Source organism: Mesocricetus auratus, unplaced genomic scaffold (assembly GCF_017639785.1).
Source record: "Mesocricetus auratus isolate SY011 unplaced genomic scaffold, BCM_Maur_2.0 Super-Scaffold_100714, whole genome shotgun sequence".
Taxonomy (NCBI): Eukaryota; Metazoa; Chordata; class Mammalia; order Rodentia; family Cricetidae; genus Mesocricetus; species Mesocricetus auratus.
In genome coordinates, this window is record NW_024429270.1 from 512,370 (window position 1) to 528,362 (window position 15,993).

Below are 15,993 nucleotides of genomic sequence, written 5' to 3' on the forward strand. Positions count from 1 at the left end.
TACTGGTATAAATGACTACCTGATAGGGAGAAAATAGCATATATCCCTGAACATACATACATACAGGGGTGTGTATAAATGATCTTTTATTAACTGGTATTTGTATCTTTTTCTTCAGCGACCTGTGCATGGATTGTGCCTTGCAACTGGAGACCTGCCCATTGTGTCGTAAAGAAATAGTGTCTAGAATCAGACAGATTTCTCACATTTCATGACACATGTTGAAGAGATACCATGGACATATTTCTACTCAATTCCAGCAATGTTGAAAAGAAAAGGAAAAAAAAAAAACACACAAACATCTCTAACCAGTTGTACGCACATTGAAACTTATAGCCATGGCCAGATTCTATGCTAAAATTGGTAGTTTGTGAGAGACAATTTCACTTAGAATCTAATCCAACTTGCCAGCCCTGAATTCCTTTTGAGGCCAAGGAAAGCTGGATGTCAGCAGCTGTGCCTGTGGTACTTCATGAAAAACAACAGGTGACAAGGGTCTCCTAAATGCTGCGACCATCCTGGAATTCTTCGTGTTGGGTTCATTTGATTGTTTAACACAAGGTATTTTGTGTCTTAGTCTACAATTTTTATTTTGGGGTGAAGTCATTTTGGAGAAGTAATTGACAGCGTGTGTGGGTTAGGCATCATTGGTCAGAGAAACCCCGGAGTGTTAAGCATGGATACTGCACTGCAAGACTTGAATCTTAAACGTAGCATCACACAGATCATTACTGCAAGTGACATGGAAATCTTGAAAGAAGATGTACAGACTGTAGGGGGGAAAAAAACCCAATTTTTTTTTTATATTTCAGTGATTCCAAAGAACATTCTAGTTTTTTTAAACTAAAGAAAATTGGTGGTATTTTCACATTCATGGTGTTTCTATCCAGTTTCAGTACCCACATTTTGTGAGGAAAAATGTTTTACCAATGCAGGAAGAACTCTTAAACTAATTGCAATGTTAGACTGGAGAAAATTTGGTAGTTAGTGTATCTTTGAGGTACCATCAAATCAGGTTTTTTTGTTTTGTTTTGTTTTTTATTTTTAAAAAATTTTTAATCAGTATTGTTTTTGGAAGTAATATACTTTGAAATGCTTGAATTAATCGTCTCTAGAAGACAGTCTGAGAACACATATCCTGTTGTTTTAAATAAACACATGTTTTTGAATAGCAAGTTCAATCATGAATTGTTGACTCTGTCTTCATCAAAGATGTTTCTATCCCTCTCAGGGTCTCTGGTGAAGGCCTTCAAGAGTTCACTTTTTGCTCCCAGAAAATTGGAAGGTAGAATTGTAAATTTTTAAGACCTATTTCATAATGGTGTACCTCAGCAACTGCCTTTCAATTTATGCCAAGTCCTTACTGAGTTTATACTTGAATAATAGATGTCTTCTGAGTTTTACAGTGTCTTAAACTCACTGCACATTCTTTTCCTTCCTTTTTCCCTCTTTATTGTTTGTAGTTCATTAAACATGTCCTACCATGGAGTTGACTTCCTTCCTGGCTGTACTTGCCGGGGTGCTGGATTTTTCCATGTCTCACTAGTCTTCCATAAATTCAAATATATATATATATATAATAAGTATATATACAGATAGAGTTATGTGTTCTCCTCTTCAGCTTGTGGTGAATGCAGTAATTTGCATTGAAGAATAAAGTATCTGTTGCATTTTTTACTCTAAGACTTCACAGCTCTCATTGGTGTCTTCTACTAAAGCTCCTACTCCTCAGGGTAGGAGAGAACCAAGTATAAGAACTAGGGAAGGAAGTGGGACCAGTAATACCAGCACTCAGAAGGCTGAAACTGGAAGATTTACATGAGTTTGCAGCCAGCTACATAGTAAGTTCCAGTTAGGGCTGTATAGCACTGAATCTTTAGCTCAGTGGTAGATTACTGCCTGGCATTCTCAAGGCCCTGTCTTCCTTCAGCCTCAAAGGAAAAGAAAATTAAGAATTAAGTTTAGCCAGGCATGGTGCTTGCCTTTAGTCCCAGCACTTGGGAGGCAGAGGCAGATCAATCTCAGATTTCCAGGCCAGCCAGGACTATATGCTGAGATCTTGCTTAATTACATGTCCATCAAGTAGCTCTTCACTGATAGGCTGTAATAGGTGCTGGCACTGTACTTGTGTGACTTGTCAGACACCTGCTTATGGAGCAGCAGCAAGATGAGGCAGTGTAATTTCTGTGTACTGTGATAATTTGCTGATACCATGAAGGAAAAGAATATGCTGCCCAGAACGGAAGTATTTAGTGAGGCAGATTTTAGAATGAGGTTGGATATTTGGCTAACATGCATAGGGAAAGTTGTGAGGAGAAAACTAAGGGACTTTGGACAGGCTTCTAGGACTGGGTATCTAGGCTGGTGCAGGGAAGACAGGACATGGTGGGAATAGTGTGCTCTGCTGCAGAAGGCCAGGAGCCGCCTGCTCGTGAAGCCCATGGTAAGGAGTTTGTATTCCCTCCTAAATACAGTAAAAAAGCAATGGTGTTTATTAAGCTCGGAAGTGCCTGGATAATGTTCTTAGAGGATGATGGCTCTGGACTCTATAGGGTCGACCTAGGGAAGCAGAAAATCTAACAGGGGCCAAAGAACATCAGTAACATGCCAGTTTTCTATAAATGTCCCATTGAACTTTGCTCCTAAGGTAGCTTACTTTTCCAGTTTTTAACTTCAAGACTAGAAAACAGAAGAGCTTCAGTAGTGAACTGATTAGACATTCAGTGTGGAAGCAAATTTATCTTGAAACTACTTTAAAAGGATATATATATATCACATAGAAGAGAAAGAAAGTCACACGCAGGCACAAATAGTACACTGGTCATAGGGGGAAAGAACTTGTTATGGCATTTCCCCAGTGATAAGTTTCAGCCAGAAAAATTAGTGAATTGCCATCTTTTGAATGATGTAAATCAGGGGAAAAAATCATGGTGCCATTTGCAGAGTTCTAGGAAATAATGATTGAGCCACAGAAACAACTTTGACAGTAGAAAACAATTTTTATAATTTCTTGAAAACAAACCAACTCTTTTCTAGTGTCCACTCTTCATCTTGTGCTACTGCTTATTCACTTAGGAAATATAGATACATAATATATAGATACATAATTTTTGTTTGTTCGTTTTTTGTTTTGTTTTGTTTTGAGGCAGGGTCTCACTGTGTAGCTCCCACTGGTCTGGCCTAAGACTAGCTAATGAAGACCAGTCAGGCATGGAACTCACAGAGATCCCTCTGCCTCTGCCTCTCTCTGTGCTGGAATTAAAGTGTGCACCACTATGCTCAGAAGAAATGGTTTTGATGTCGCTGGTTATCATGACTTATCCCTATGATGCCAGCATTCTGTGGACAGGAGGTTTGCCATGAGTTTGAAGATCCACTCAATTGTGAGTTCCAGGCCAACCTAGACCACAGAGTAAGATCCTATCTCAAAAAATTAAAGACTGGGACTGGAGAGATGGATCAGCACTTAAGAGTACTCAGGTTTGATTCCCAGCACCCACGTGGTGTCTCACAACTGTAACTCCACTTCCAAGTGATCCAACACCCTCTGCTGGCCTCAGTCAACAGGCTTGTGACATATATGTAAGCAAAACATCCATACACATAGAATACATTTTTGAGGTTTTGGGGTTTTTTTTTATGAAAAAGTGCTGGCAAAATGCTCATTCAGCAGGCAAAGGCACTTGCCACTAAGCCTAATGGCCCGAGTTTGATCCCTGATACCCATATTATAGAAAGAGAGAACCAACTCCTGCAAGTTGTCCTGGCCTCATGCACTGCACTGCCATGTGCATGCATATATATGCAAATAAAATGTCATTTTTTTAATTAAAGGAGAAAGGGGATTTTTTTTGGAGGGGGGGAACTGGATTTTGTTTCTTTTAGACAAAGTCTCACTATGTAACCCTGACAGGTGTTGAACTCACAGAGATCCTCCTGCCTCTGCTTCCTTGGTGCTGAAATTAAAGACATGTGCCACCTTACCCAGCTTTTTCTTTTTTAAAGAAGAGGATGTAGAATCCTAGAGCTAGAGTTAAAGGCAGTTAACAGAACTGCCTAATATGGAGGGGTATCAAGTATTCAACCCGTGAGCTCTCTTTCCAGCCTGGAAGGCTGGTTTGCTTGTTTTTTATGCCAGGAGGTAGTGATGCACTCCTTTAATCCCAGCACTTGGAGCCAGAGGCAGTGGGATCTCTGAATTCAAGAAACCACAGAATATTTTGCCCTTCTACTTGGTGTCTTGGAATATTGGGGGGGGTTGTGTTTTGTTGTGTTATAGTCCTTTCTGACTGGTCTAGAACTTTCTGTATAGACCAGACTGGCCTCAAACAGAGATCTGGCTGCCTCTGCCTCCCAAGTGCTAGGATTAATGGTGTGCTTCACTATACCCAGCAGAAATACTTGCTCTTGAGCCCAAATGTTGTATGAGAAAACCCAAACATCTCCAGAAAGCATGTGTGGAAAGGAACCTCAGCAACCTCACCCCCAACCCCAAGTCCACACCAACTCCTAGCCACGAGCCACAAGGTTGCCTCCCATCCGAGCTCTGAAAGGCTTCCAGACTCCACTGCAACCCTATCAGATGACACCAAAGGATCAAAGGCTAGTTGTCCTTGCCAAACCCTTCCCAAAACACAGATTACTGTTTGTAAAATGTTTTAGTCCACTCGGTTTCTCTTGGGAGGAGAGATTGTAAATAGCAATAGCTAACTAATAGAGACAAATTTCATTCCTTTCCTGCTTGAGTCCATGAAACAGCAGGCAAGTTCATGTAACACAGAGGAAGTGGGATTGGAGAAAGTGTGCAATGGGATTTTAGCAGCATTTGCTCTGAGCTATTTGACCAGTGCTTGATTGTAAGGAGTCGTTCTCTGTCCCGCCAGCCATCTCCCAAATAAGAACACAGACATTATTATGAAAGCTCAGCCTTGCCGGGCAGTGGTGGCGCATACCTTTAATCCCAGCACTCAGGAGGCAGAGGCAGGTGGATCTCTGTGAGTTAGAGACCAGCCTGGTCTACAGAGGGAGTTCCAGGACAGCCTCCAAAGCCAAAGAGAAACCCTGCCTCAAAAAACCAAAAAAAAAAAAAAAGCTCAGCCTTAGCTTAGGCTTGTCCCACTGTCTTTTAGAATTTAAACTAATCCATTTACGTTAATCTACATTTTGTCTCATGGCTTTTTACCTTATTTCTGTACTGCCCATCCTGCTTCCTCCATGTGTCTCACCTCCAGAGCACCTAGATTCCTCCTCCTCTGCAAATCCCACCTATATCTCCTGCCTAGCTAGTGGTCATTCAGCTCTTTATTAAACCAATCATAACAATATATCTTCACACAGTGTATAAATATCCCACAACAGCTTGATGGAACAATTTTTAGATACTTGTCATTCTAGTTTGCTTATCAGAGCTGTGACAAAATATCGACCAAAACCAATTTGGGGGGAAGAGGGTTTGCTTTGCTTCCGTATCCATGTCATAGTTCATCATTGATGGAAGTTGGAACAGGAACGCAATGCAGGAACCTGGAGAAGGGAATTGAGGTAGATAGAGACAAAGAAATGCTGCCTACAGGCTTGCTCTCCATAGCTTGCTCAGCTTTCCTTATACAGCCCACACCTGCCCAAAGGAGGCACCACCCACAGGGGACTGGGCTCTCCCACATCAATCATTAGAAAATAATCTAACAATCTACACTCAGAGTCAGGCAGTGATGGCACACACCCTTAACCCCAACAGTTAGAAGGGAGAAGCAGGTGGGTCTCTTGAGTTCAAGGCCAGCTTGGTCTACAGAGTGAGTTCCAGGACAACCAGGGATACACAGAAAAGCCCTGTCTCCAAAAAAAGAAAGAAAAAATGCTCAACTGTAGTTCCTTTCTTCCCAGGTGACTCAGGTCAAGTTGACAGAAACCAACAAGCACACCTGTCTTCACCAGACTGATCTCCCAGTGTCTTTGAAATCATCTTGGTTCCAAATGCTGAATGCTGTAAAAATCACAGACACCCATTTTATGTCCATTTGAAAATGTCTACTGATTCATATTAGCCATGTGACCCTCAATTCATACCTTAATTAGTTATATACTACACATTTGGCTGAAAGGTATCAGACCACCAAAGAAATAGTGAGCCATCGAGATAAATCCATTCCAAGCAGGGTGTGGTAATGCAGGAGGTTCTCTATGAGTTTGAGGCCATCCTGGTCTACATAGTCAGTTCCTGGCCAACCAAGGCTACATACTTAGATCCTGTCTCCAAAAAAAAAAAAAAAGGTAATATGAAAAAAAGTCCCAGGAAATCCATTTTCACCATGTGACAGTTTTTGAGGGGACTTTACCCAGAGCAAAGTTATTTAATTTCTGATTACTTGGCTTCAAGTGGTTGTCAACATTTTTTGTACTGCATAACTGTCCAAGAAACGACTTGTTTGTTTTTCTTGTGTTTACTGAGATGAGCGTTTTACCTAACCTAAGCTGACAGCAAACTGTATAGCTGAAGCAGATCTTAAAGGCCTAGAATCTCTTGCCTCCACCTTCCAAATGCTCAGACTACATACTCATGCCACCACGTCCTGCTCTTGCTTTTGATTTGAAGATTACAAGTTAAACTACAAGACGTCCACTTAATGCAGTGGAATCTTCCATGTTTCCAAGAAATAACTTTCTGTAAATCAGACATCTGCATTACCTGGGACAAATTATGAGACTGGCTTCCGAGCAATTTGGCCATCTCCGGCGCTTTTTTTTTTTCCAGATTTTTTAAAATTTATTTTTTACATTCCAATCCCAGTTCCCCGTCCCTCCTCTCCTCCCGCTCCCTCCACTTGCCCCCACTCCACCTCCCATCAGCTCCTCGGAGAGGGTAGGACCTCCCCTAGGAAGTTTGTCCCTTCATCTCGTCGAGGCAGGACCAACCCCCACCCCCGCCATGCGTTGGCCGACTCCGGCGCTCTTAAAGCGCGCTTTCAGCTACATAATCTTTACTACCCCTGAATTACAAATGAAGAAACCGGAGCTCTGGCTCCCACAGCTTCATCTGCAAACCAGGAACAGCAAGCGTTGACACGCATTCTGCCACCATTTTGCAGCCCTCTGCGTGAGCCCCGAGAACCTGAGACTGTGATTGGCTGCTGGAGCCGCGGGGGTAACCATGGTGACGGGAGGCGGGACTGCGGCCAACCGCGAGCCCCAACAGTCGGTGGCGGGTGTGTCCCCGCGAGAGGCTGGCGGGCGCAGGGCCCAGCCGGGAGCCTCTGCTCCGGCCTCGCGCGATCGCGGGGCGGGGCGCGGGCGCGGCCTCCTGCGAGCCCTTGATGCGGTTGAGGCAGCGCGGGCCAGAGCGGAGCCCGGCCGGGCGGCGGGCGCGGTAGGAGGCGGCAGGGCCGCGGGCCCGGGCCGGTGACTGCGGCGTCCCCACGATGGACGCCCTAGAAGAAGAGAGCTTCGCGCTGTCCTTGTGAGTGTCGCCCGCGGGGTCGGGCGCGGGCAGGCGGGCGTTTCCAACCCGCCGCCTCTGCGGGGCTGTGTCACCGATTACCAGCGCTTCCATCACAATCCTCTCTAGCCTGAATCTTAGCGGTCAGCAAAGCCTCGAGGCCTTGAGCTGCCCAGGGCAGGCGGCGGCCTCACCGCCCGTCTCAGGCCACTCCTGATCCAGTTACCCTCTAGGCCGGTGCTCCTCCGGCGGTCACACTCCCGCAGAAACACCTCTCTGGCCTAAGAGCCAGGATGCGGTGAGTAGATCCCGCGGGCAGTAAATGCGGAAGTCTGAAGATGTGCCAGCCTCACCGCCCCATATTGTTTGCTTCTTTTGTGACTGCCACACCTAGGCTTTGATCACGGTTGTTTTCCAGTATTTGGAATTTCTAGGTCAGAAAGAAATCCTTGACTGCTGAAACCGAGTGATGGGAGGTTCAGCTTGCGATTCTTTTTATGCACGTTGGAAAATTTGCATTTAAAAATGTTGCGGGTGTTGTTGTGATTACCTTGTAAGCACAAGGTCTTGGGTTCAATCCCCATCCCCACAGAAAACACGAATTCAACTTCTAAAATAACTATTTGGGCCAGCACCTAATCCTGATGTATTTTTCAGCTCCTCCGCCTCTGATGCAGAATTTGATGCTGTAGTTGGATGTTTAGAGGACATTATTATGGGTAAGTTTCTACACCACTAAGTGACCCTTCTAGTTCCTTAGGTAAGTCCTTTAATACTTATGTAGATAGACATAAAGCAATTTTTATAAAAAACAAATTTTTAAAATGTATTCACTTTTGTGTGTGATTGGGGGCAGGGGGCTTTCCTAGACCACTATGTACAAGTGGAGGTCAGGGACAACACTGTGGAGTTGATTCTCTCCATGCAGCTTTATGTGGGTTCTGAGTGTTGAACTCAGGTCACCAGGCTTTGTATAACAGTGCCTTTAGCCACCCAACCACATCAACAGCCCAAACCTTTACTTATAAGAGCATGCGAAGAAATAAATTTGAGGAGTTAAAGTTTTAAAACACAAAACATCATGGTACACCAAAAATTTAACACAACACAACACAATATAATATAATAATAAGCAAGCCATACCAAGATCTGTTGTCTGAGAAACAAGTAGGATCGGCAAGATGTTTCAGTGGGTAGAGGCACTCACCAGCAAGCTTGGCAACCTTAGTTTAATCCTCCGTATCCACAGGGTAGAATTGGCTTCTAAAAGTTGTCTTCAGATAGGGATACACAGACCGTAGCAGGCATGTGCCCATGCACAAACAAAATAAATAAAAATATAATTAAAAAAGAAAGAACCTGAAAACCTATTATGTGGCACACCTCTGTTATCTCAACACAGGCAGGCCACAGACAAGAAGCTGGGGAGTTCAATCCTGGCTCTGCTCTATAAGATCCAGTGCTTTGTAAATAATGGCCATTGGTTCAAGGTTTCAGAGGAGACAAATTCAGAAAACCAGTCACCTGGTGGGTAGGACAGAGCTCTTGGCAAGGCTTCAGGTAATATTGACCAACTTTATTAAACATATACAGTAAGAGCAATTTTGAATCATTTTCATGCAGAACAGAAAATAAATCATAACCCTATGCAACACTTGTCCATGTAAAAACAAAGTCTCCTTGAATCTCTTCATTTTCCTTTTTGTTGCTGTTGTTTAGTTTCTGTAGTTGTTTTGAGGCAGTGTTTCTCTGTGTAGCCCTAGCTGTTCTGAAACTCACTCGTAGACTAGGCTAGCCTCCAATTCAGAGATCCATCTGTCTGGGATTAAAGGTATGAGCCACTGTGCGTAACTCGGATCTGTTTTCTTGATTGGTGTTGTGCTCAGAGTTTTGTTTCTCGGGTCTCACGTGCAGGCCAGCCTGGATCTTACCACCCATCTTCTTACCTCTGCTTCCCTAGCTCATTGCAGGCATGGGCCACTCACACTCCTTATTCCCTTGCATTCTTAGTTCCTATTTCTCATCCCTCTGAGCATCTGTCTGTCCTAGTAAGTGACCAGAAGGCAGTAATAAATTCAAAGCTGAAGACAGATAGGTAGGAGGGGAAAACTAAATTGAACAAAATTTTGACAGCTAACTAATTTTTCCAGTAATTAGGAAAAGACCATGCTGTCTGATTTTTGGGTGTGTGGCTTTACCCATGTTAGTCTGAAAAACCACCGACAACACTTTTTGAACCTTTACACCCTGTTAGGATCCAAGCCTTACCTCAAGTGTCTCTCCAGAAGCTCTGACCTGAGGAGTTTTTACTTGTTTTGCCCACCATGGGTATCCTGCCTATTATGGAGAAATGAGCTCTTCCTGTCTGGGTCTCTTTCAAAGGTTTCCCTGTTAGTTGTAGAAATGTTATTCGGTTCCATTGTCAGAATTCCCTACTCCCTGACCTCGAGTGTTTGTTGTGAATCTCTACCTGAACTCCCCTCTGAATTCCACTTAGCAAGCCCCTTGTGACAGACAGAGTGTTGAGGAGATTGGGGTCTACAGAACACACAAAATATATGACTGAGGTAGGGTTTGAACCCAAGCAGTGGCCTTTTGCAGGCCCCACCCTGTAGCCCACTATGTGGTTTTCACTGTTGCTGCTAAAATGATAATAAAATAGGAGAAGGATGAGGGGGACAGCAAGATGGCTTTCAAGCCTAACAGTCTAAGTTCAGTCTGTGAGACCCAGGTGGTAGGAGGAAAATCAACACCCAGCCTCTAGATGAGTACTGTTAGCACATGCCATCAATTCCAGTATTCAGGAGGCAGAGGCAAGAGGATCTTTGTGAGTTCCAGGCCAGTCAGGGCTACACAGTGAGACCCTGTCTCAAAATAAATGTGTAGCCAGAAAAAGAGAAAAAAGGAGCACCAAAGAGATAGTTCAGTGGGTAAAATACTTAGTGCCAAGCCTGACAACCTGAGTTCAATTCCCAAGACTCGTGTATGGGCCGTAGAAGAAAAGAACCTTCTATAGGTTTTCCTCTGACTTCCGCCCTTATACCATGTCAAGCATGTGCATGTATGTACATAAATATAAATAAATAAATCATTTAATAATAAAAAACATTAACTAGGAGGGACAGGACTTCTTGCCATTGAAGTCTCCCAGTTAGAGAGCTGACCTTTTGTATACACAATAAATTTGTGTGAAAGAGAGGTACCAGGTACTTCTTGGTGAACAATTAATGTGAGGGGGTTCACAAGTTATCCTGTTTGGATATACTGTGGCATATACCTGGGTTTTTTGTTTTTGGTTTCTCCAGACAGGGTTTGTGTAGCCCTGGTTACCCTGGAACTCGCTCTGTAGACCAGGCTAGCCTAACACTCAGAGATCTGCCTGCTTCTGCCACCCAAGTGCTGGGATTAAAGGCATGTGCCCCCATTATCTGGTGTGGTATATACCTGTGACTCCAGCACTCAGAGTCAGGAGAATGGCTACAAGTTCAAGATCAGCCTGGTCTACGTAGTGAATTCCAGGCCACTCAAGAATATAGATCTATGGAGACCTTATCTTAAAAAGCTAAAAAAAAATCAAATATTGCAAAGCAATGTGAACACACTTATAAGCCAGCAAACTGAATATTTTAAAAGGTTGAAGTTTTAAATTTTAGGTATATCTTACTAAAATTTTTTTATTGGTTTTGTGTTGAAGTTTTAAATTTTAGGTATATCTTACTAAAATTTTTTTATTGGTTTTGTGTTTATTATTTTATATTTATGAGTGTTTTGCCTGAATGTATGTATGTCGACCGTGTGTGTGCCTGATGTCTGTGGAGGGCAGACAAAGGCCTCAGATGTCTTAGGACCTGAGTTACAGAGAGTTGTGAGCTGCCGTGTGGCTGCTGGGAAAGCAGCGCTGTACCACTGCACCTCATTGCAGAGATGAACTTCCCTTGTTTCAGATGACGAGTTCCAGTTACTGCAGAGGAACTTCATGGACAAGTACTACCAGGAGTTTGAAGACACAGAAGAGAATAAACTCACCTATACCCCCATTTTTAATGAATATGTAAGTAGATCTGTGTCTCCTACCAGAAGATTGGGGTTTCTTTAACATTTGAACTTAGATCCGTTAAGTATAATTTATATAGACTATATTAGCATACACTAGTTTAAGAAGTTTGAGTTAGAATCAGAAGGTGTTACAAAGCTTGGTGGCACATGTAAACCAGCACTAAGGAGGCTGAGGCAAGAGGATGTCTGCAAGTTATAAGCCTCCCTAAGCTACTTAGTGAATTTCGAGGCAGCTTAGGTTGTTTAGCAAGGTTAGTTGGAATTAGTTTACTTTTTATATACGCCAGCACTGCCGAGAGGAATTTGGCTTAGATCATTTTCTCTTGCCAGATCTTAGAGCTATTTTCAAAAGGGCCTTCATGAAGTATTTGATGAGCTGGCAGCTTCTTGTTTGAAACAAATCTGCCTTTACCGTCATCTTGTCTTCAGCTGTGATGTTTTGCATTTGTGTGCTGTGAAAAGTAAACAACAGTGCCAGCAAGAAGTGGGGGGAGAGAACTGATTCCATACAGGCTGTGCTCTGATGCCCACATGCACATTGCAGTACATGCGTGCCCGCTCACACATACGTCATATAATAGTAACACGGGGGACTGGACAGATGGCTTTCACAGGACTGCAGATGCCCACATGCACACTGCAGTACATGCGTGCCCGCTCACACATACGTCATATAATAGTAAAATAAAAACACGGGGGGCTGGATAGATGGCTTCCAGAGGACTGCAGATTGATTCCAACACCTACATCCAGTGGTTAACAACTATCTATAACTCCAGTTCTAGAAAATGCAGCACCCTCTTCCGGCTTCTGCGGGCATTTGCACTCACATCATATATTCAGGCAGACACGCATGCGTGCGCGTGCACACACACACACACACACACACAATCTCAGGTGATGACTGCCAAAGATAGATCTAAACTTTGCAAAGAAGTCTTACTTCTTCCCAGAGGCCCACACATTCCTGTCTCCACGGTTGCAGATTTCCCTGGTAGAGAAGTACATTGAAGAGCAGCTGCTGGAGCGTATCCCAGGCTTCAACATGGCGGCTTTCACAACAACACTGCAGTGAGTTGCGTTTGACCCTGCTTCTGTGCTTCCCATCTTCCTCCCTAAACTGAAGAAATGCCACTCTTTTTCCTCACTTAGAACTCTGGGTGGCTGGGTCCTGAGTGGGAGACCCTCTATATCTTCACAAGGCATTTATTTTTATTTTTTTTAATGCCAGTATTTTATTCATTTATTTATTTAATTATTTATGTGTTGGAACTGGAATTATAGAGAGTTGTGAACCGCCATGTGGTGCTGGGAATTGAACTCAGGACCTATTGGAAGAGCAGTCAGTGCTCTTAGCCACTGAGCCATCTCTCCAGCCCTTTATTTTTATTTTTGAATAGTTATTTATTCATTTTTAAATGTATGTGTATGTATGTATGTAGTACGTGAGTCTGTATAAGTTTGTGTGCCCCATGTGTGTGCAGGAGCATACAGAGGCCAGAAGAGGGTTTTAGATCCTCTAGAACTGGAGTTATAGGCAGCTGTGATTGGCCACATGCATGCTGGGAACAACTCCAGGTCCTCTGTAAGAGCAGCAAGTACTCTTAACCACTGAGCCACCTCTCCAGCCCCTATTCTTATTTATTTTAAGGTGTTTGTTTTAAGACAGGGTCTCATAGCCAAGGCTGGCTACAAGCCTGATCCTTTGGCCTCCACCCAGGTGCTGATGACAGGCATGCCGCACCATGCCTGGCTTGTGCACCTCGAAGGGAGTCCGTCTCCCTGCTGACTCACAAAGCCAACACTCTGTTTTGCAGGCACCATAAGGATGAAGTGGCTGGTGACATCTTTGATATGCTGCTCACATTCACGGATTTTCTGGCTTTCAAGGAGATGTTCCTGTACTACAGAGCAGTAAGTTATGAGCGCTCGCCTGTTTAGCGTCAGTGAGCCTCACGGAAAGCAAGCGGTGTAACTGCAGAGACAGCCATCTGCCCTGTGCCCGCTGTCTTTTGTCCCCCTGAAAGTGCCTAGTATGGGTTTGTTAGCTTTTGAGGGATGAGCCAGGACGAGCTCAGTGTTTCCAACAAAGAGCAGGTCTCATTCTGTCACTTTACTATGCAGGCTCATTTAAATTTAAAAACAAAGTTTCAAGCAACGAGCAGTTGCCTCACTTATTTATGTATGTATTCATTGAGACAGTCTTGCTGAGTAGCCTGGAATTTGCTATGTTGGCCAAACTGGCCTCAAACTCAGAGATCCTCCTGCCTCAGCCTCCTGAGTGTTAGCACTAAAAGGCATGGCACTATGACCAGCTCCAGTCTTTATTTTTTGAAATGGGGCTTTCTCTGTATAGTCCTGGCTGACCTGGAACCTGCTCTGTAGACCAGGCTGACCTGGAACACAGAGATCCACCTGCCTCTGACTCCCAAGTGCTGGAATTAATGGCGTGCACTACCACTGCCTGGCTAGTCATGCTTTTAAAACTTACTGTTATTTTTTTATGTGTTTGCCTGCATTTGTGTCTGAGCACTACATGCATGCCTGGTGCCCATGGGCTGGAGTTATACACAGTTATGTACTAGGATAGTGGGAATCACACACAGGTCCTCTGGAATAGCAGCCAGTGCTTTTTAACCACAGAGCCGTCTCTCCAGCCCCCAAGAAAGTCTTTATCCCCACCCCCATCCCCCAGGTGAGTCTAACACCATAGTTGAGAAAAATTGGCAATACCCTGCTGCCTTGTCCTTCCCTGTGTGCTCCTTGGGAGCTAACATGCCTACCTGCTGTCCCCACCATTCTCCAACCCTGGTGCCTCCTGAGTTAGGAAAACACTTTCCATTCCTGGCATCTTGAAGTTGTCTGCTTCCTCCCGTAGGAAAAGGAAGGCCGAGGACTGGACTTGAGTAGCGGCTTGGTCGTGACTTCTCTGTGCAAGTCATCCTCTACACCAGCTTCCCAGAATAACCTGCGGCACTAGGTCCCACCTTCAGACGTGGGTGTGATCACTGTGAGGTCACCAGCCCAGCCGGCTCAGAGAAACATGGGCTAATGATACAGATGCGTCTTGTCAAGTATTGATGAGTCCTGAAAACATGACTGACCCTCCTGGCCCTTGTCCAGAAACACCTTGTAGTGGGTCACCTTCGTGTCCATCCCTCCTGTCCCAATGCAGGCACCTCTCAGGTGCTTCTGAGTAACTCCTGGAGCAGGCCCATGTTGGCCACCTCCCCTGGGGGCCTTCCCAGCAGTGTGGTAGTATAGTGTGTCAGTATGGACAGCACACCACCATGAGCCCGTTATCTGGCAGGCTTTACATGAATTCTTGTACACCCACAACTGTTTTTACACGGGTCAGCTTCAGTCCCCAGCCTCAAAGGGGTTTTGTTTGGGAGTGTTTATCTAGGGAAGTTACTGGGTCCTGATTTCTGAATCTCCTGGGAAAGATGTCCTCTACCCACAAGTGCAAAGGAACTCCCGATCTTACATTAGCCATCCTTTCAACAGCAAGATCTGCTGTTCTTGCTGTAGTCCCACTGTCCCTCTAAGTCTCTAAGCATTGGTTTCAAGAAACCTATTTTTATAGATGAAAACTCAGGCTAACCTAGTGAGTATGATCTTGGAACTCCCATGATCAACCACTTAAAAGATCAAAGTATTATATGCCGTGTGCTCTTTAGTTGTGAGTGCTGCGAGTGCAAATCTGCTTTCCAGTTTAGTGGCCCTCTTCTTGGGTACCAGTGCAAACAGACTGCAGGCCAGAAACAGGCTGCAGCTGTCTGTCCCACAGCATGCTAAGTGTGTTTGTGCATGCCTGTCTGCAGTCCATTGTGTAGGCCAGTGAGCTGGGTTTTCTGCTGGAGTGCAGGGACTCTGCAGTGTGTTCCTGTGAGTCTCTCCTGCCAAGTTGATGCTTCCCTGATCCAGCTCAGCCTGGGGGGAGGGGCAGTACAGGTTTCTTTTTTTTTGTTATCTGTCATCTTTGGTGGACTGTCACCAACCAGAAAGTATGTGTGTCACATCTCTAGGAAGAAGAAAACAGTTCAGTTCATAATGTATACTTTTGACTTTAACTTTTATAGTAAAACTAAGAATCCACACCAACTTTCCATGTGACTATTCTGACTTTACAGAATGTAAGCTAAGAGCTGTTTTTCTGTAGCAACGTGTCACTTTGTGCTTTTGTAAAATGAGTAAAATTTGAGATGTTTGGCAAGAGTTTTACATGCACTGTCCATGTCAATGTAACTATTGTCATCCGGTTATTGTTGCTTTGGTCTTTTGAGATCAAAGGCCCCCGTGGGGTCAGCTCTGTAAAAGTCACCTCTCCCTTCCTGCTCCTTTTGTGAGCAGGCATGCGCACTGCAGGCTGCATGCTGAAAGCTTGCTGTTGGCCAGTCTGCCTGGTTGAAAAAGACAACTGGACAAACGCAGACACAATAAGAAGGAGCTGGAGAGCCGCTTCAGTGGTTAAGAGCACTTGCTGTTCTTGCAGAAGACTTGGT

General features: G+C 44.3%; 2 protein-coding genes across 4 annotated transcripts in view; both read left to right on the plus strand.

The window, feature by feature from the left end:
• Window positions 1–1,683, plus strand: part of Rspry1 (ring finger and SPRY domain containing 1) — a 51,843-nt gene extending 50,160 nt beyond the window's left edge. For both annotated transcript variants that reach the window (XM_005078612.4, XM_013119499.3), the window contains exon 15: window positions 119–1,683. In XM_005078612.4, coding sequence (XP_005078669.1) covers window positions 119–215 — 97 coding nt within the window. In that variant the 3' untranslated portion in view covers window positions 216–1,683. The remainder of the gene's footprint in view (window positions 1–118) is intronic.
• Window positions 1,684–7,212: 5,529 nt separating this feature from the next.
• On the plus strand, window positions 7,213–15,706 carry LOC101826818 (ADP ribosylation factor like GTPase 2 binding protein). 2 transcript variants are annotated; one of them, XM_005078613.4, is made up of 6 exons: window positions 7,213–7,453; window positions 8,090–8,151; window positions 11,377–11,483; window positions 12,474–12,559; window positions 13,306–13,402; window positions 14,367–15,706. In XM_005078613.4, the coding sequence occupies exons 1-6, from the start codon at window positions 7,416–7,418 to the stop codon at window positions 14,466–14,468; spliced, it is 492 nt and encodes a 163-aa protein (XP_005078670.1). In that variant the 5' UTR covers window positions 7,213–7,415; the 3' UTR covers window positions 14,469–15,706. The 2 variants fall into 2 exon arrangements, with proteins under 2 accessions (XP_005078670.1, XP_005078671.1); XM_005078614.4 differs by lacking the exon at window positions 7,213–7,453 and adding an exon at window positions 7,570–7,730.
• Window positions 15,707–15,993: the final 287 nt, after the last annotated feature.

Coding starts and splice junctions, on each gene's coding strand:
- LOC101826818 (XM_005078613.4), top strand. CDS start 7,416: ATGGACGCCCTAGAAGAAGAGAGCTTCGCGCTGTCCTT. Junction 7,454..8,089: donor GAGAGCTTCGCGCTGTCCTT/GTGAGTGTCGCC, acceptor TGTATTTTTCAG/CTCCTCCGCCTCTGATGCAG. Junction 12,560..13,305: donor GCTTTCACAACAACACTGCA/GTGAGTTGCGTT, acceptor TCTGTTTTGCAG/GCACCATAAGGATGAAGTGG.